General features: G+C 45.4%; 1 protein-coding gene across 1 annotated transcript in view; it reads right to left on the reverse strand.

Moving 5' to 3' along the window:
- The window catches only part of gpt2 (glutamic pyruvate transaminase (alanine aminotransferase) 2), a 48999-nt gene extending 28310 nt beyond the window's left edge, over positions 1 to 20689 (reverse strand). Inside the window, exon 1 of the mRNA XM_067997931.1 lies at positions 20260 to 20689. Within this exon, the coding sequence (XP_067854032.1) occupies positions 20260 to 20562 (303 nt within the window). The 5' untranslated portion in view covers positions 20563 to 20689. The remainder of the gene's footprint in view (positions 1 to 20259) is intronic.
- Between the last annotated feature and the right edge of the window lie 924 nt (positions 20690 to 21613).

The following is a 21613-nucleotide window of genomic DNA, read 5'->3' on the forward strand; positions in this document are numbered from 1 at the left end:
TTCAAATAATCAGTCATGTCATATTACTTCAATAAAATTGCCTCAAATTAAGCTATCACAGGACCACAGTAAACATCAGAAACTGTATTCTGGGTCGTGGACTACCCATGAGATATTTAACATTGCACACAAACATTATTAGAAATCATCTGGTCTTTTTCAGTCTAAATATAAATACCAAAGGAAGGATATTGAGCTTTTTAAACATGAACATTGGGATTTGGTATCAATAATTCTGATGGTGAATGTAGCTGACAACTTCACAGTATACTAGTGATATCACGGTTGTATTTCTCAAAATATGGCAAGAATCCTACAATGTAAAAAGTCTTTCATAATGTAATCAATCCCAGCTGAGATTTAAGTGTGGTAAACACATTCCCAAAAGCTTGCCAACTCTGTCAAGTCAAAATCCAGATTGCACAGCTATCTATAGACTAAGCAGTCTGTGTCATAATTTTCAACATGTGTGTCAGCTGAACAAATATGGCAGCCTGTGGGATCAAGTTACAGACTGCTCTTTGATGCCTTGGATTTTGTGTCATATTGGAACACACACACACACACACACACGGATCATCTACTCTGAAAATATAATTTTAAAAACCTAATTAATAGGAATGATTTGGAAGCAGGTGAAAGCACTGCACAAAAAAAGATTTAATTTCATGCTTCCATTTGCCACAATTTGTCACAAACTGAAGTTGCCTTTAAAACACAAAAAAATCTCACTTTAAAGGATTACTACTTTCTATAATTTACACCTGACCCACAATACAAACTACCAGATACAACAAAATAATTAAAAACATTGTGTCAGTTGTCAACAACTTTGCATAAGGCAAAATGCAAAGCAGAGTTTAAAGTTTAAGGGTCTATGTAAATTCTGAAACTTAAGTGGAGCTTCAGTAAAGAGAAACATCTACAACATTTCTAATGTCAGTGATGCCACTGATAATCTTAACTTTGGCACCAGCGCTGCAAAAATAAATGAGGCATTGCTGTTGCTTCAATTTGCATTTGTATAGTGCCTTTAACGTAATAAAATATTCCATGGTGCTGCAATAAAGAGACAGTGACTGACCAAGCAGTGGACGATTTAGGAGAGTTGGCTGAAGTTACATTCAAAAAGATAGGTTTTAAGGAGGTTTTTAAAAAGTTGGAGAGGGAATCAGCAAGGGGGAAGTTTAGCTTGGGAATTCCAGGAGGTGGGACTAGGAAAGCTGAAAGTTCTGCCATGAAGTAAGGAAAGCCAGAGATGGGGAAATGCACAGGAACCCACAGTCAGAGCAATGTAGAGTGCAGGATTGACAAATTGCAGAAGTGGCCTGGGGCAAGGTCTGGGGGTGGGGGGTAGATTTTGTATGTGGTGAAGCAGGGAGAGTAGGGGTGATGGGCAAATGAGATCCAGTGCAAACAAGGTGCAGGTTGGTTGTGAAGTTCTGTACATGTTGTAAAAGAGGGTGCCACCTAAAGGAATATTTGGCTGTGTTGAAGAGACACAGTATTCCTTTAGGTGGTCAAGCCAGATTTGGCAAGGAACAACTAGACTGATCATCTGCCAGGTCCACTTGAGTCTGCATCTTTTTCACTTGAGGATGCAGAGATGGGAGCTTTACCAAGGAACTGGCGGAGCCAGAAGACCATGAGTGAGTTACAGGGGGTGAGGGTATCAAAGAGAGATAAGGGAAGGCAGACAATAATGGTGATGTGCTTAAATGAGAAGATGCCAGAGCAGTAAAGGCCCACATGGAACTTTGCAATCAAAGCCATGCTGTCACTATGGCAGTTTGGATAGAGGCATGGTGGAATGTGTAACTAGATTGGCAACTTCGGTTCATGGAAAAGGAGTAAACATCTACAAGCCAAGTTTCCATCAAGACCAGGATGTTAGTAGATTCCAAAGAGCCCCTTCCTGTACTGCTCTGGAATCTTCTTGTGCAAGCACATTACCCTCTTCTATCTCTGCCACCTCTCCTTCAAAGTCCTTGTCTTCTACTGCCCTCCCAAGTCCTGTGGTGATTTGGCTGAGATCTCTACCCAGAGTCTCTGCAAAGTGCAACTTTTCATCCTCAAGGACTTCAACCTTTACCACAACTCCCCTAGCCCTCTCTCCTCCAACTGCCACCCAGAGCCATCCCCTTGAACTAGATTGCGAAAAAGGCCAGCTCTAACCTCATCTCCCTCTCTATCCACACCTACCTACCTGCCTATCTGCTTGGCCCGGGAAGTGGGGGGTGGGGGAGGAGGGGGGAAAAAAAAAAAGAGGAAGGTGCTGATTATTTCCAGCTCCCTCACCTGTACACTCAAACTCCCAGGGTTTGGGGGAGGGGAGGGAACAGAAAAAGGAATGGAGAGGAGATTAATGAGATTTTCCCCGAATGAATGCGATGTTTGCTGGGAAAGGTAGTTTGCGTTTCTGCTCAGTGAGAGACAGCAGCAGGCACTAATGGCCCAACAGTAGATGCCTAGGATGGAGCAGAGGAGAGCCATGGGCAGGTCCATGATGGATTCAAGTCTGAAGTAGCAGGAGAGGAAATCAACAGGGGCATAGTAGTGTAAAGGGGAAGGAACAAATTTTAAAAAGCAGAAGGAAAGAAAATGGGGCAAGCGTGCATGTGTGAAAGGCAGGAGTAGAGTGGAAAAGCCTTTGGATCCAGAAGGCAGGGCATGGAAGCTTAGGTTTGGAGCACCAACCAAAATATACATGCAGATAGACATTAGAAGCAGCTTTAGGTTATATCAGAGGAAGCCAAAGCCTGGCTAAGCAAATGCAAAAGATGGACACTTACGAAATGGTGTTTAAAAAAGGGTGCAAAGATATACCCAGCAACTATAGGCCAGTCAGTTTAACCTCAGTGGTGGGGGAACTTTTAGAAACGATAAACCGGGACAGAATTAGCAGTCACTTGGACAAGTGTGGATTGATTAGGGAAAGCCAGCATGGATTTGTTAACGGCAAATCGTGTTTAACTAACTTAATATAGTTTTTCGATGAGGTAACAGAGAGGGTAGATGAGGGCAATGCAGTTGATGTGGTGTATATGTACTTTCAAAAGGCGTTTGATAAAGTGCCGCATAATAGGCTGGTCATCAAGATTGAAGACCATGGAATAAAAGGAGCAATAGCAGCATGGATACGGAATTGACTAAGGAACAGGAAACAGAGAGTAGTGGTGAACGGTTGTTTTTTGGACTTGAGGGAGGTAAACAGTGGTGTTCCCCAGGGGTCGGTACCAGGACCACTGTTTTTCTTGATATATACTAATGACTTGGACTTGGGTGTACAGGGCACAATTTCCAAATTTGCAGATGACACAAAACTTGGAAGGGTAGTGAAGAGTGAGGAGGATAGTGATAGACTTCAAGAGGGTATAGACAGGCTAGTGGCATGGGCATGAGGCAGATGAAATTTAACGCAGAAAAATGCGAGGTGATACATTTCGGTAGGAAGAATGAGGAGAGGCAATATAAACTAAAGGGCACAACTCTAAAAGGGGTACAGGAACAGAGAGATCTGGGAGTATATGTGCACAAATCGTTGAAGGTGGCAGGGCAGGTGAGAAAGCGGTTAAAAAGCATACGGGATCCTGGGCTTTATAAATAGAGGCAAAGAGTACAAAAGCATGGAAGTCATAATGAACCTTTATAAAACGCTGGTTCGACCACAACTGGAGTATTGTGCCCAGTTCTGGGCACCGCACTTCAGGAAAGATGTGAAGGTGTTAGAGAGGGTGCAGAATAGATTTACTAGAATGATTTCAGGGATGAGGGATTTTGTCACATGGATAGACTGGAGAAGCTGGGGTTATTCTCCTGGAACAGAGAAGGTTGAGAGGAGATTTGATAAAGGTATTCAAAATCATGAAGGGTCTAGACAGAGTAGGTAGAGAGAAACTGTTCCCATTGGCAGAACGGTCAAGAACCAGAGGACATAGATTTAAGGTGATTGGCAAAAGAACCAAAGGTGACATGAAGAAAAACTTTTTTTTTAAACACATTGAGTGGTTAGGATCTGGAATGCACTGTCAGAGTGGGTGGTGGAGGCAGATTCAATCATGGCCTTCAAAAGGGAACTGGATAACTACTTGAAAGGAAAAAAATTGCAGGACTACGGGGACAGGGCGGAGGAGTGGGACTAGCTGGATTGCTCTTGCATAGAGCCGGCACAGACTCAATGGGCCAAATGGCCTTCTTCTGTGCTGTAACCTTTTTATGATTCTATGGTCAGATTGAAATGGAGAGAGTCCAGGTCTCGGGTCAGCACCCAGTTTGTGGATGAGAAAAGTAGAGATTGGCAGCAACAGTGGAGGGTCCAGTTACTGAAAGCAGAGGATAGTTTGATGCCTGGGACAGTCCAATGACCCAGGTTAGTCTGGTGGGGGCAGGGAGTGGAGATGAAAGAGGTGGGTGTTGAAATGTGCAGTGTCTGGCAGGAGGTTATCAGGACTTCACTTTGTCTGCATTCTTGCCAAACCATAGGCAAGTTTAATCACCTGGGTTTGGTACAACGGAGCCCAAACAGTTTGTGGATGTCCGGCAATTCCCTTAGCAGAAGAGGCTGGTTAGTTGAAGGCAAGTCACATGTAGGACAAGAAACTGGCAGTTTAGTGGCATCAGGAACAATTACACAAAGGCCTGGCAGGAACAGCAATCATTAGCAGGCAATGGCAGTGCAACGATGTAGCAGAAATGAGGAAGTTGAAGCAGCAAAAGAGAACAGAAATGGATGTCTCAGGAGGAATTAATAGAGAAACCTAGCAGCAGAGGTAGCATCAGCAGCAAAATCCAAGCACTGGGAATGTCATCCTTGTCAATAGGAGTGTCCTCAACTCCAAAAACAAACTTATTTTTACTTGGCAAATCCTCACAGGACACCTCACTCTCACACCTGCTGTTATGCAGTGTCGTTAAGAGGTTATTTCCATCAGTGCCTCTAAGGGCATTGCCTTCTCGAAAGCAGGCGGCTACCACTTGATGGTTCAACCCACTCACGCATATCATAAATGCGGCTTTCCAACCAATGCGCTGCGCAGATGTTCCAAGCGACTGGGGAATGTTTTATGGCTAGCAATAGTCGCAAACTGTGACTTTCAAACAACTGCCAGGGTATTACAAAATGCTTGTCATTCTGTAATAAAAGAAGGTAAAAGTGACATTGAGAGGGAGTGGCAGAGAATATATATAAAAACAACATGCATACTAAATCTGAAAGCTGCACTGGTCCTTTAAAGTGCTTCACTGTACTACTGAGACAGTTTGATTCAATAGAATTTTCTACTAAATGGGAATCTAATGAAAAGACCACTCATTATCTCGTCCTTATATTTAAGTACTGCCTTATTCAACACTGTCTAACCATTTCTGAAGCTAGATGCATCTTTCCTACACAGGGATTTGAAACACGATACATATGGTAAGACAGCCTCATAATAAGAAACCTGCGTTGAAACTGGAGAAGCCTTATTTACCTATAAAAAGGCCAGATTACAGAATAGGCCTCATCAACAAGTGACAAAGGCTGAAACTAGGAGTGTACTTTAATATAACTTTACATCGCGCCTACAGCACAGAAACAGGCCATTCGATCCAACTGGTCTATGCCTCCTCCCACCCCTCTTCATCTAACCATATCAGCATACTCTTCTATTCCTTTCTCCTTCATGTGCTTATCGAGCTTCCCCTTAAATGCATCTATGCTATTTGTCTCAACTACTCCTTGTGGTAGCAAGTTTCACATTCTTACCACTCTTTCGATAGAGTTTTCTCTTGAATTCCCTACTGGATTTATTAGTGACTGTCTTACATTTATGACCTCTAGTTTTGGACTCCCCAACAAGTGGAAACATTTTCTCTACATCTACCCCATCAAACCTTTTCATTATCATAAATAACTCTATCAGGCCACCCCTCAGCCTTTTCTTTTCTACAGGCACCTTCTCCAATGCCTCTATCCTTTTTATAATATGGAGACTAGAACTGTGCACAGTACTCCAAGTGTGGTCTAACCAAGGTTCTATACAAGTTTAACCTAACATGCCATTCTGCAAGTTCATTAATGTCTTCTCGCATTTTGACAAATTCTTCCTTTGTATTAACTACATGCCCCAATTTGGTATTGTCTGCAAATTTTGAAATTGTACTTCCGATTCTTTAAATGTGGACATAATCTTTCTTAATGCTGATTGAGTTAACTATGTAAATTTACTATTTATTCACGACACTGAAGAACACTGAAGAACAATATTTTACTTCAAGGAGAATTAAATTTTAAAGCTGAGCAGATTGGAATGAAAAACATTTGCTCCCACTAGAATCATATTACAGTAAATAAGTCATGTTAAAACAACATGAATGGTCTTCCAGCGTGCGAGGGAATAAAGAGGGTTGGTGTTATCAAGTTGAGGCGACCTCCTTCCTCAGGTGAACGATGTGGAAATGATCATTTCCACATCGTTCACCTGAGGAAGGAGGTAGCCTCCGAAAGCTTGCGAATTTAAAATAAAATTGCTGGACTATAACTTGGTGTTGTAATGCAAGGAGTCTTGCGAATAAGGTGGACGAACTGAAGGTGTTGATAAACACATGGGAGTATGATATTGTTGCTGTCACAGAGACATGGTTGAGGGAGGGGCAAGACTGGCAGCTCAATATTCCAGGGTACAGAATCTTTAGGCGAGACAGAGGGGGAGGTATAAGAGGAGGGGGGGATCGCAATATTAATTAAAGAATCAATTACTGCCATCAGGAGGGATGATATATTAGCAGGTTCCTCTAATGAGGCCATATGGGTGGAGCTTAAAAACAAAAAGGGGGCAAGCACTTTGATGGGAGTGTACTATAGGCCCCCAAACAGTCAGGGGGAGATAGAGGAACAGATATGTAGGCAAATCTCAGAAAATTGTGCAAATAATAGGGTAATAATAGTGGGGGATTTCAACTTCCCCAATATTAACTGGGATACTCAGAGTGTAAAAGGCTTAGAGGGTACAAAATTCTTAACGTGCATCCAGGAGAGCTTTTTGAGCCAGCATGTAGAAAGTCCTACAAGAGAGGGGGCGGTACTGGACCTAATTCTAGGGAATGTGGCCGGCCAAGTGGAAGAAGTGCTAGTAGGTGAGCACTTTGGTGACAGTGACCATAATTCGGTGAGATTTAAGGTGGTCATCGAAAAGGACAGGGAGGCGCCGGAAATAAAGGTTCTAAATTGGGGGAAGGCCGATTTTAATAGGATAAGGCAGGATCTGGCCAAAATGGACTGGGATCAGCTGCTTGTAGGAAAATCCGCATCGGAGCAATGGGAGTCTTTCAGAAGGGAGATTGAGACCATACAATGGCAACATGTTCCCGTAAAGGTCAAGGGTGGTTCCAAGAACTCCAGGGAACCTTGGATGTCAGGGGATATACGAGAATGGATTAGGAAAAAAAGGAGGGCTTTTGGCAGATACAAAAGGCTAAAGACGGAGAAAGTCCTAGAGGAGTACAAAAAGTGCAGGGGGATACTTAAAAAAGAAATTAGGAGATCAAGGAGGGGCCATGAAATAACACTGGCGAGCAAAATAAAGGAAAATCCTAAGATGTTTTATAAGTATATTAAGGGTAAGAGGATGACTAGGGAAAAAATAGGGCCCATTAGGGACAAAAATGGCAATCTGTGTGTGGAGCCGGCAGATGTAGGAGGGGTTCTGAATGAATTTTTTGCATCTGTTTTCACTATGGAGAAGGACGATGTAGACATAGAAATACGGCAGGGGGACTGTGATATACTCGAACATATTAACATCGAGCGGGAGGAGGTATTGGCGGTTTTAGCAGGCCTAAAAATGGATAAATCCCCAGGCCCGGATGAAATGTATCCCAGGCTACTGTGTGAGGCAAAGGAGGAGATTGCGGGGGCTCTAACACATATATTCAGAACCTCTCTGGCCACAGGGGATGTGCCAGAGGACTGGAGAACCGCTAATGTAATACCATTATTCAAGAAGGGGAGTAGGGAAAAACCGGGGAACTACAGGCCAATGAGCCTAACATCAGTGGTAGGAAAATTATTGGAAAAAATTCTGAAGGACAAAATTAGTCTCCACTTGGAGAAGCAAGGATTAATCAGGGATAGTCAATATGGCTTTGTCAAGGGAAGATCATGTCTGACTAATTTGATTGAATTTTTTGAGGGGGTGACTAGGCGTGTGGATGAGGGTAACGCAGTGGATGTGGTATACATGGATTTCAGTAAGACCTTCGATAAAGTCCCCCACAGGAGACTGGTCAAGAAGGTACGAGCCCATGGAATCCAGGGTGCCTTGGCACTTTGGATACAAAACTGGCTTAGTGGCAGAAGGCAGAGGGTGATGGTCGAAGGTTGTTTTTGTGACTGGAAGCCTGTGGCCAGTGGGGTACCACAGGGATCGGTGCTGGGTCCCTTGCTGTTTGTGGTCTACATTAATGACTTGGATATGAATGTAAAAGGTATGATCAGTAAGTTCGCTGATGATACAAAAATTGGTAGGGTGGTAAATAGCGAGGAGGATAGCCTCAGTCTGCAGGACGATATAGATGGGTTGGTCAGATGGGCGGAACAGTGGCAAATGGAATTTAACCCGGAAAAGTGCGAGGTGATGCACTTTGGAGGGACTAACAAGGCAAGGGAATACACAATGAATGGGAGGACCCTAGGCAAGACAGAGGGTCAGAGGGATCTTGGTGTGCAAGTTCACAGATTCCTGAAGGCGGCGGAACAGGTAGATAAGGTGGTAAAGAAGGCATATGGGATACTTGCCTTTATTAGCCGAGGCATAGAATATAAGAGCAAGGAGGTTATGATGGAGCTGTATAAAACACTGGTTAGGCCACAGCTGGAGTACTGTGTGCAGTTCTGGTCGCCACACTACAGGAAGGATGTGATCGCTTTGGAGAGGGTGCAGAGGAGATTCACCAGGATGTTACCAGGGCTGGAGTGCTTCAGCTATGAAGAGAGACTGGGAAGATTGGGTTTGTTTTCCTTGGAGCAGAGGAGGCTGAGGGGGGACATGATTGAGGTGTACAAAATTATGAGGGGCACAGATAGGATGGATACTAAGGAGCTTTTTCCCTTCGTTGAGGGTTCTATAACAAGGGGACATAGATTCAAGGTAAAAGGCGGGAGGTTTAGAGGGGATTTGAGAAAGAACTTTTTCACCCAGAGGGTGGTTGGAGTCTGGAACTCACTGCCTGAAAGGGTTGTGGAGGCAGGAACCCTCACAACATTCAAGAAGCATTTGGATGAGCACTTGAAATGCCATAGCATACAAGGCTACGGACCAAATGCTGGAATATGGGATTAGAGTAGACAGGGCTTGATGGCCGGCGCGGACACGATGGGCCGAAGGGCCTCTATCCGTGCTGTATAACTCTATGACTCTATGACTCTATAAATGCAAGGTATTGTTTTAATTCAAAGTACTAAGGTGAGTGATGTATCTATATTAAAATCTGGATTATTAAGAGGTGTAAATGTTGTTCATGCAAAGAATTCATAATTTTCTGCATGAATCTTTTTAAAAGTCCATTGACAACCTAGAAAAGGTGGTTTGACATGGTGTTAAAGTAAAGGAGCTGAAATGTTGTAAGGCTATGATAGCAACTTATAAAATGGATTACAATATCCTCTATATTTTGGATCCATGCATTCTACATACAAATTTACATTCATATTGGATGGCACATATACAGCAGAACCAGTTAAGCAAAAAAATCCCTCAATGTCACAAGATTTCACTCTGCTGAGCCACCACCTCCAGCAAAGGAATACAACCTAAAATCAGGATGGGGTTTCCAAGAAAGAAGAGTCTACATGTACATGTGAGCAGTTCCAATCATTTTTTTGGAGGGCATCAGCCTAATCCCAATCATCAGCAAAGTGATGGAAGGAGTCGTCAACGGTTCTATCAAGCAGCAACCCATAACCTGTTCACCAATGCTCAGTTTGATTTCCGCCAGAACCACTCGGCTCCAGGCCTCATCACAACCTTGGTCCAAACATGAACACAAGAGTTGAATTGTAGAGGCAAGGTGAGAGTGACTGCCCTTTGATAGAGTGTGGCACCAAGGAGCCCTGGTAAAACTCCTCAGTGGTTGGAGTCATGCCTGGCACAAAGGAAGATGGTTATGGTCGTCGGATGCCAATCATCTCAGCCCCAGGAGTTCCTCAGGTCAGCGTCCTAGGCCCAACTATCTTCAGCTGTTTCATGAATGACCTTCAGTTGTATAAGGAAGGAAAAATAAGGGGCAGAATTCCTGTTCCTGAACCCCAACAATGACCCCTGTTGATGACATCCAGCTCTACCTCTCAAACACCTCTCTCAACTTCATCATTACCTCCATTCTGTCAGACTGCCTGTTCAACAAGTCAACTTCCTCCATATGAACCTCAGGAAGACTGAAGCCATCATTTTCAGCACTCACCCCCATAAACTCTTCTCCCTTGCCACAGATTCAAGCTACTCACTCAGGTTGAACCTGATCATGCATAGCATTGGCATTCTTTTCAACCCAAAACAGAGCTTCAAACCCCACACCAAGTCCACCTACATAACATTGCCCATCTCTGCCCCTACATCAGCATTGCTGCCACTAAAACCTTTATCCATGTTTTATCACCTTTAGACTCAATTACTACAATGCCCACCTTGTTGGCCTCCCATTCGCCACAAACACTAACTTGTGAAAGATGTGGCCACAGTATCCTGTCCCACTTCATCATCATTTCTGCCTTCATCAACCTACACTAGCTTAACAGGCATTGAGTCAGACAATTGACTCTCACTGTTTCTGTCTGAAGTAGATGGTGAGCTACAACAAACTGGCACGTTTTACTTTAATACACATCTCCGTGCCTGGAGCCTGAGACTTGTTAAAAACAAAACCTGTGCAAATTTACTTTGTTTTGGAACATAATATGATCACTCTTCAAACTAATCTTAAACCAGCAACTTAAAATATTCAAAGCGGGGGTGGGGGGGGGGGGCAGGGGGAAGTTTTGATGCAAAGACAGCAGTGCAACATTTCAAGTCAGTTTTATAGTTTCAATAAATGTAGCCTTGCCAGCATCATCCACATCCCAAGAACAATTTTTTTTAAAAAAAGCAACTGTGTCTTCCTATGTGGTACTGCCTCCACAGTGGCCCCAACAAGTCGCTCCACCTACCACTGGTATCACTCAAAAATTCTAAGAAAAGACTGGATAAAAATGTATGCTGCAAATCCCCAAAACGCAAAAGGGATCAAACTTTGAACATCTCAAGATTGAGGGGTATGGCCAAGAGAAGAAACAGCTAAATGCCTTGTGGCATGGGATTATTGAGAGAAATGTTTGATTAGTTTTATAGCTCTGATAGACCAGGCAGGTAGTGCAGAAGTCCCGAGTGCATCTTGCTTTCTAACCAGTATTGGAATACTGGTGAGGGAGAGGATTCCTCTGGGAGTACAGCCAGAGCTAAGTCGACGGCACCATGGGTGGCTCAGCTGTACGGGCGAGGAGAAAGGTCAGGAGATCACTAGTGATAGAGGATTCAATAGTTAGGGGAACAGACAGGCATTTCTGCGGCTGTAGACGTGATTCCAGGGTGGCATGGTGCCTCCCTGGTGCCAGGGTCAAGGATGTCACTGAGCGGCTGCAGAGATTTCTGAGGGGGGAGGGTGAACAGCAAGAGGTCGTGGTTCATAATGGTACCAACGACATAGGCAGAAAGATGGATGAGGTCCTGCAGGTAGATTTTAGGGAGCTAGGAGAGATTAATAAGTAGGACCTCAAAAGGTAGTAATCTCCGGATTACTCCCAGTGCCACGCGCTAGTGAGTATAGGAATAGGAGCATAGTGCAGATGAATGTGTGACTGGAGAGATGGTGCAGGAGGGAGGCCTTTAGATTTCTGGGGCATTGGAACCAGTTCTGGGGGAGGTGGAACCTATACAAGCCGGACGGGTTGCATCTCAACAGGGCCGGGATCAATATCCTCACAGGGTGTTTTGCTAGTGCTGTTGGGGAGGGTTTAAACTAGCTTGGCAGGGGGATGGGAACCTGAGCGTAGATTCAGAAGGGAGAGAAGCAGAGCTGGAAATGGAAGGCAGAAAATTAGTGAGTGAGTTTGGAAGGCAGAGGAAACAAAGGTTAGAAAATAGACCACAAAAGAGTTTGGCAGTGCTTAATGGTATATACTTCAATACAAGGAGTCTAGTGAATAAGACAGATGAGCTGAGGGCACAGATAGACACGTGGAAGTATGATATCATAGCTATTGCTGAAATATGGCATAAAGAGGGGCAGGAATGGCAGCTCCTGGTTACAGGGTTTTCAGATGAGATAGAGAGGGAGATAAAAAAGGGGGGGGGGTGGCAATATTGGTAAAGGAAACAATTACAGCTGTGAGGAGGGATGATATGTTAGAAGGATCATCAAATGAGGCTATATGGGTTGAGCTAAAGAACAAAAGGGGCAATCACACTACTGGGAATGTACTATAGACCCCCAAGCAGTCAGAGGGAGATAGAAGAGCAAATATGTAGGCAAATTTCTGAGAAGTGCCAAAACAATAGAGCAGTAATAGTAGGGGATTTCAACTACCCTAATATTAACTGGGATAGAATCGATGTAAAAGGTATAGAGGGTGCAGAATTCTTAAAATGATTCAGGAAAACTTTTTTAGCCAGTACATAGCAAGCCCAACAAGAGAGGGGGCAGTTCTGGATTTAGTTTTAGGGAAAAGGCAGGTGGAAGGAGTATCAGTGAGAGAGTATTTTGGTAGTAGTCATCATAATTCAGTTAGATTTAGCATAGTTATGGAAAAGGGCAAAGACAGAACAGGAGTAAAAGTCCTCAATTGGGGAAAGGCAAATTTTACTAAGCTGAGAAGTGATTTAGCAAAAGTGGACTGGAAAGAGCTTTTTTTTTATTCGTTCACGGGATGTGGGCGTCGCTGGCGAGGCCAGCATTTATTGCCCATCCCTAATTGCCCTCGAGAAGGTGGTGGTGAGCCGCCTTCTTGAACCGCTGCAGTCTGTGTGGTGACCGTTCTCCCACAGTGCTGTTAGGAAGGGAGTTCCAGGATTTTGACCCAGCGACAATGAAGGAACGGCGATATATTTCTAAGTCGGGATGGTGTATGACTTGGAGGGGAACGTGCAGGTGGTGTTGTTCCCATGTGCCTGCTGCTCTTGTCCTTCTAGGTGGTAGAGGTCGCGGGTTTGGGAGGTGCTGTCGAAGAAGCCTTGGCGAGTTGCTGCAGTGCATCCTGTGGATGGTGCACACTGCAGCCACAGTGCGCTGGTGGTGAAGGGAGTGAATGTTTAGTGTGGTGGATGGGGTGCCAATCAAGCGGGCTGCTTTATCTTGGATGGTGTCGAGCTTCTGGAGTGTTGTTGGAGCTGCACTCATCCAAGCAAGTGGAGAGTATTCCATCACACTCCTGACTTGTGCCCTGTAGATGGTGGAAAGGCTTTGGGGAGTCAGGAGGTGAGTCACTCGCCATAGAATACTCAACCTCTGACCTGCTCTCGTAGCCACAGTATTTATATGGCTGGTCCAGTTAAGTTTCTGGTCAATGGTGACCCCCAGGATGTTGATGGTGGGGGATTCGGTGATGGTAATGCCGTTGAATGTCAGGGGGAGGTGGTTAGGCTCTCTCTTATTGGAGATGGTCATTGCCTGGCACTTATCTGGCGCAAATGTTACTTGCCACTTATGAGCCCAAGCCTGGATGTTGTCCAGGTCTTGCTGCATGCGGGCTCGGACTGCTTCATTATTTGAGGGGATGCGAATGGAACTGAACACTGTGCAGTCATCAGCGAACATCCCCATTTCTGACCTTATGATGGAGGGAAGGTCATTGATGAAGCAGCTGAAGATGGTTGGGCCTAGGACACTGCCCTGAGGAACTCCTGCAGCAATGCCCTGGGGCTGAGATGATTGGCCTCCAACAACCACTACCATCTTCCTTTGTGCTAGGTATGACTCCAGCCACTGAAGAGTTTTCCCCCTGATTCCCATTGACTTCAATTTTACTAGGGCTCCTTGGTGCCACACTCGGTCAAATGCTGCCTTGATGTCAAGGGCAGTCACTCTCACCTCACCTCTGGAATTCAGCTCTTTTGTCCATGTTTGGACCAAGGCTGTAATGAGGTCTGGAGCCGAGTGGTCCTGGCGGAAACCAAACTGAGCATCAGTGAGCAGGTTATTGGTGAGTAAGTGCCGCTTGATAGCATTGTCGATGACACCTTCCATCACTTTGCTGATGATTGAGAGTAGACTGATGGGGCGGTAATTGGCCAGATTGGATTTGTCCTGCTTTTTGTGGACAGGACATACCTGGGCAATTTTCCACATTGTCGGGTGGATGCCAGTGTTGTAGCTGCACTGGAACAGCTTGGCTAGAGGCGCAGCTAGTTCTGGAGCACAAGTCTTCAGCACTACAGCTGGGATGTTGTCGGGGCCCATAGCCTTTGCTGTATCCAGTGCACTCAGCCGTTTCTTGATATCACGTGGAGTGAATCGAATTAGCCGAAGACTGGCTTCTGTGATGGTGGGGATATCGGGAGGAGGCCGAGATGGATCATCCACTCGGCACTTCTGGCTGAAGATGGTTGCAAACGCTTCAGCCTTGTCTTTTGCACTCACGTGCTGGACTCCGCCATCATTGAGGATGGGGATGTTTGCAGAGCCTCCTCCTCCCGTTAGTTGTTTCATTGTCCACCACCATTCACGACTGGATGTGGCAGGACTGCAGAGCTTTGATGTGATCCGTTGGTTGTGGAATCGCTTAGCTCTGTCTATAGCATGTTGCTTCCGCTGTTTAGCATGCATGTAGTCCTGAGTTGTAGCTTCACCAGGTTGGCACCTCATTTTTAGGTACGCCTGGTGCTGCTCCTGGCATGCTCTTCTACACTCCTCATTGAACCAGGGTTGATCCCCTGGCTTGTTGGTAATGGTAGAGTGAGGAATATGCCGGGCCATGAGATTATAGATTGTGGTGGAATACAATTCTGCTGCTGCTGCTGATGGCCCACAGCGCCTCATGGATGCCCAGTTTTGAGCTGCTAGATCCATTCTGAATCTATCCCATTTAGCACGGTGGTAGTGCCACACAAGAACGTTGGATGGTGTCCTCAGTGCGAAGACGGGACTTCATCTCCACGAGGACTGCGCGGTGGTCACTCCTACCAATACTGTCATGGACAGATGCATTTGCGACAGGTGGATTGGTGAGGACGAGGTCAAGCAAGTTTGTCCCTCGTGTTGGTTCGCTCACCACCTGCCGCAGGCCCAGTCTGGCAGCTATGTCCTTCAGGACTCGGCCAGCTCGGTCAGTAGTGGTGCTACCGAGCCACTCTTGGTGATGGACATTGAAGTCCCCCACCCAGAGTACATTTTGTGCCCTTGCTACCCTCAGTGCTTCCTCCAAGTGGTGCTCAACATGGAGGAGGACTGATTCATCAGCTGAGGGAGGACGGTGGGTGGTAATCAACAGGAGGTTTCCTTGTCCATGTTTGACCTGATGCCATGAGATTTCATGGGGTCCAGAGTCAATGTTGAGGACTCCCAGGGCCACTCCCTCCTGACTGTATATCACTGTACCGCCACCTCTGGTGGGTCTGTCCTGCCGGTGGGACAGGACATACCCAGGGATGGTGATGGAAGAGTCTGGGACGTTGGCTGAAAGATATGATTCTGTGAGTATGGCTATGTCAGGCTGTTGCTTGACTCGTCTGTGGGACAGCTCTCCCAATTTTGGCACAAGTCCCCAGATGTTAGTAAGGAGGACCTTGCAGGGTTGACTGGGCTTGGTGTTTTGCCGTTGTCGTGTCCGGTGCCTAGTGGTCCGATGCCGGGTGGTCCGTCCGGTTTTATTCTTATTATGACTTTTCGTAGCGAGATTTTACAACTGAGTGGCTTGCTAGGCCATTTCAGAGGGCAATTAAGAATCAACCACATTGCTGTGGGTCTGGAGTCACATATAGGCCAGACCGGGTAAGGACGGCAGGTTTCCTTCCCTAAAGGGCATTAGTGAACCAGATGGGTTTTTACGACAATCCGGTAGTTTCATGGCCATCATTACTGATGCTAGTATTTTAATTCCAGATTTTTATTTAATTAATTGAATTTTTAATTAATTAATTGAATTTAAATTCGCCAGCTGCCGTGGCGGGATTTGAACTCATGACTCTGGATTTTAGTCCAGGCCTCTGGATTACTAGTCCAGTAACATAACCACTATCAGTGTCAGAACAGGGGAGGCATTCAAGGGGGAAGATAGTGAGGGTTCAGAGCAAATATGTTCCAACAAAGAAAAAGGGTGGGAATGTCAAATCTAGAGCCTCCTGGATATCAAGGAGCATACAGGGTAAGATAAGGCAAAAAAGGGAAGCTTATGTCAGACACCGAGAGTGCAATACTGCAGAAAGCGCAGGGGAGAAATTAAAAAGGATATTCGGAAAGCAAAGAGAGGGCATGAAAAAATACTGACAAGTAAAATCAAAGAAAACCCAAAGATGTTTTATAAATACATAAGGAGCAAGAGGATGACTAAGGAAAGAGTAGGGCCTATTAGAGACAAAAAGGTAACCTATGCGTGGAGGCGGAAGATGTGGGTATGGTTCTTAATGTATATTTTGCGTCTGTCTTCATAAAAGAGGGGGACGATGCAGACAATATAGTTAAGGAGAAGAAGTGTGAAATATTGGATGGGATAAACATAGTGAAGGAGGAAATATTAAGGGGATTAGCATCTATGAAAGTAGATAAATCGCCAGGCCCTGATGAAATGTAACCCAGGCTGTTAAGAGAAGCAAGGGAGGAAATAGCAGAGGCTCTGACTATCATTTTCAAATCTTCTCTGGCTGCAGGCATGGTGCCAGAGGATTGGAGGACTGCTAATGTTGTACCATTGTTTAAAAAGGGAGAAAATGATAGACTGAGTAATTACAAGTTAGGCAGCCTAACCTTGGAGGTGGGCAAATTATTGGAAACAATTCTGAGGGACGGTATAAATCAGCATTTGGAAAGGCACGGATTGATCAAGGACAGTCAGCATGGATTTGTTAAGGAAAGGTCGTATCTGACTAACTTGAATGAATTTTTTGAGGCGGTTACGAGGAAGATCGATGAGGGCAGCGTGTTTGATGTAGTCTACATGGATTTTGACAAGGTCCCACATGGCAGACTGCTCAGAAAAGTAAAAGCCCATGGGATCCAAGGGAAAGTGCCAAGTTGGATCCAAAATTGGCTCAGTGGCAGGAAGCTAAGGGTAATGGTCGACAGGTGTTTTTGTGACTGGAAAGCTGTTTCCAGTGGGGTTCCACAGGGTTCAGTGCTAGATCCCTTGCTTTTTGTGGTATATATTAATGATTTAGACCTAAATGTAAGGGGCATGATTAAAAAGTTTGCAGATGATACAAAAATTGGCCATGTGGTTGATAGTAAGGAGGAAAGCTGTCGACTGTAGGAAGATATCAATGGACTGAAGGCATTCGACAAGGTGCCACATAAAAGATTATTGCTCAAGATAAAGAATCACTGGATTGGGGGTAATATTCTGGCATGGGTGGAGGATCGGTTATCTAACAGGAAGCAGAGAGTTGGGATAAATGGTTCATTCTCGGACTGGCAACCAGTAGCCAGTGGTGTTCCGCAGGGGTCGGTGCTGGGTCCCCAACTCTTTACAATCTATATTAACGATTTGGGGGAGGGGATCGAGTGTAACATATCGAAGTTTGCAGATGATACAAAGATGGGAGGGAAAGTAGAGAGTGAGGAGGACATAAAAAAACCTGCAGGGGGATATAGACGGGCTGGGTGAGTGGGCGGAGATTTGGCAGATGAAATACAATATTGGAAAATGTGAGGTTATGCATTTTGACAGGGAAAACCAGAGAGCAAGTTATTATCTTGATGGCAAGAGACTGGAAAGTACTGCAGTACAAAGGGATCTGGGGGTCCGAGTGCAAGAAAATCAAAAAGTTAGTATGCAGGTGCAGCAGGTGATCAAGAAGGCCAACGGAATGTTGGCGTTTATTGCTAGGGGGATAGAATATAAAAACAGGGAGGTATTGCTGCAGTTATATAAGGTATTGGTGAGACCGCACCTAGAATACTGCATACAGTTTTGGTGTCCATACTTAAGAAGACATACTTGCTCTCGAGGCAGTACAAAGAAGGTTCATTCGGTTAATCCCGGGGATGGACATATGAGGAGAGGTTGAGTAGATTGGGACTCTACTCATTGGAGTTCAGAAGAATGAGAGGCGATCTGATTGAAACATATAAGATTGTGAAGGGGCTTGATCGGATGGATGCGGTGAGGATGTTCCCAAGGATGGGTGAAACTAGAACTAGGGGGCATAATCTTAGAATAAGGGGCTGCTCCTTCAAAACTGAGATGAGGGGAAACTTCTTCACTCAGAGGGTGGTAGGTCTGTGGAATTTGCTGCCCCAGGAAGCTACATCATTGAATAAATTAAAAGCAGAAATAGACAGTTTCCTAGAAGTGAAGGGAATTATGGGTTACGGGGAGCGGGCAGGAAATTGGACATGAATTTAGATTTGAGGTTAGGATCAGATCAGCCATGATCTTATTAAATGGCGGAGCAGGCTCGAAGGGCCGACTGGCCTACTCCTGCTCCTATTTCTTATGTTCTTATGACTGGTCAGGTGGGCAGAAAAGTAGCAAATGGAATTCAATCTGGAGAAGTGTGAGGTAATGTATTTGGGAAGAGCAAACAAGGCAAGGGAATACACAATCAATGGCAGGATACTGAGAGGCGTAGAAGAACAGAGGGACCTTGGAGTGCATGTCCACAGATCCCTGAAGGTAGCAGGACAAGTAGATAAGGTGGTTAAAATGGCATTTGGGATTCTTTCCTTTATAAATTGAAACACAGAATTTAAGAGCAGGGAGGTTATGTTAGAACTGTATAAAACACTACTTAGGCCACAGCTTGAGTACTGCGTACAGTTCTGGTCACCACATTACAGGAAAGATGTGATTGCACTAGAGAGGGTGCAGAGGAGATTCACGAGGATGTTGCCAGGACTGGAGAATTTTAGCTACGAGGAAGGATTGGATCGGCTGGGTTTTTTTCATTGGAACAGAGGAGGCTGAGGGGTGATTTAATTGAGGTATATAAAATTATGAGGGGCCTAGATAGAGTGGATAGGAAGGACATATTTCCCTTAGCAGAGGGGTCAGTGACCAGGGGGCATAGATTTAAAGCAATTGGTAGACGGATTCGAGGGGAGCAGAGGAGGAAATGTTTTCACCGAGAGGGTGATAGGGGTCTGGAACTCACTGCCTGAAAGGGTGGTAGAGGCAGAAACCCTTAACTCTTTTAAAAAGTACTTGGATGTGCACTTGAAGTGCCGTAACCTGCAAGGCTACAGACCAAGTGCTGGAAAGCGGGATTAAGCTGGATAGCTCTTTTTTGGCCAGCACAGAAACGATGGGCTGAATGGCCTTCTTCTGTGCCCTAACTTTCAATGATAAACACTTGCCACCAAATTGAATCTTCATTATCCCAAAATTGTTTTGCAGAAGTTAAAATGTCTTAGTCACAAGTCAGGCTTGTTTTGTCAAAATGTAAAAAAAATTCTCGACAATGACCAAGTCCCAGGAACATGTTATACAAGATATCTACATCAGAGATAACAGTTAGACGTTGATGGGGGAAGGAAAGGATCGTTGGTCTTTCTATGGAGAGACAAGCTAAAAGTCCAAATAGCCTCCCTGATCTGAACTTTGTGAACAGACTTTCCGATACACCAATGCTTCTTCTATAGTCACAACTGTCAAAGCAACATAAGAACATAATTTTTCTGTTGGCATCTGGTAGATTTTTTAAAGGATTTCTTTTGTGCTCAATATTTAAGTTGGAGAGGATCCTAGAAACACTTCACTAGCCCTTTACCAGGTCCGCAATGTGTGGCAAGCTCATAGGCCCTTTTCTACGTCCATGATCCTCACAGAAGCCCTCTGCCAGGGGCATTGGGACTGGTCCTCCAGTTGTCCACGGTCTCTGGCCGGGGCGCAGGGACTGGCCCTCTAGCTGGGGAACAATTTGCAGGGGCTACGGGACAAGAGCAAGGGGAGTGAGACCAATTGGACAGCTCTTTCAAAGAGCCGACACAGGCACGATGGGCCGAATGGCCTCCTTCTGTGCTGTATCGTCCTACAAACACCCTGGGAGCTGCACTTGTTGCCGCGAGGTATGGGGATCGGTGCCGCCGGCTCGCACCCACCTGTTGCAGCTCCTTCTCGATCTCTCCTGCTTTAATGACGATGGGTCCCCGGACCGCGTACTCGGTTGCCCGGACCTGCGGGTTCATATTGCCGATGCTCAGGATCCGGTCGCCATTCCTAGTCGAGGCGGCTCCATTGTCCCGTTTTACCGAGGCCGCCCCCACCGTTACCAGGCTGGCGGCGAAAACCCTGAAGCCGGCCAGCTCCACACCACTGTCCGCCAACCGCCAGCTAACTGACACCAGGTGCCGCGCACAGCCGCCGGCCGCTGCCTGCCTCGCCACGGCGCTCAACCCGTACATTTCCACCAAGCCTCCGTTACCTCCTCGCCCGCCGTTGCCTTTCGGCCGCCACCCAACCCCCTTCACATCAGCCCGAACGCTGGCGACGGATTCAAACCGGCTCCTATTGCACTCAGCGCCTGATGCCGAGCGCAGGGCACTCTGGGAATTGTAGTCCATAACACGCCCCTCACCCACAGCCGCGCGTGGTGTTAGAAACTACAACTCCCAGCAGGCCATCGGGCGGCTACGCATGCGCACTGCCGGCGGGACTTTGTATCTCCACCACCCGTGCCCTTACCCCCAATGAAACCTATCCTGGACCGACCAGTCTTTCACACGCATAACATATCTCGCACAAGAGGAATGGAAAGTATAACTACGTGGTGAAGAATGCCTCTTTTAATAAATCCGTTAGGAGACACTGGGTTGTGGAGAAGAATGCTTGTTCATCCGAATATGCAATTTATGCCTGCAGTGCTATGCAAATGTGATCAATTGAGGTGAAAGCTTAAATCAACTTCCTCAACATTATTGAAAATGTTTTATGGAACATACCGACATTGAACATGGTGGCTTTTAATTGCCCATCTTTATAAAATAGAATTATCGAACATTAACTTTTCTCTTAATTTTCATTATGTTCATTTGCAGGTGTACTAGGGGCACGTCAGAAAATGCACTGGACTCCAGACAAGTCTGTCAACAACAGGAGTGCTACAATTCCATCAGTAATGCCTGGAACACGTGTCATCCAGCACATCATCAATGAAAGCTTTGAATAGGATGGTCATTTAGTAACTGTACTCCTGGGGTTGGGATTCTTCCCACTTGGCTCCAGATAATCCAGCAAATCAATGCCCTAATGGGTCGTCCTAGGATAAGCAATAGGAATCTTACTGGTGCTTGGTGCTGATAAATTTGTGGTTTATCTGGGCTTAGATAACAACAGCTTGCATTTATATATTTAGATGTGCCTTTAATGTAGAAAACATTCCAAGGGGCTTTACAGAAAGGGTAAAAAACAGATAAAAGGAATGGACACCAAGTATTGGGAGAGATATTAGATGGG

This window comes from Heptranchias perlo, chromosome 16 (assembly GCF_035084215.1).
Source record: "Heptranchias perlo isolate sHepPer1 chromosome 16, sHepPer1.hap1, whole genome shotgun sequence".
NCBI classification, from domain to species: Eukaryota; Metazoa; Chordata; class Chondrichthyes; order Hexanchiformes; family Hexanchidae; genus Heptranchias; species Heptranchias perlo.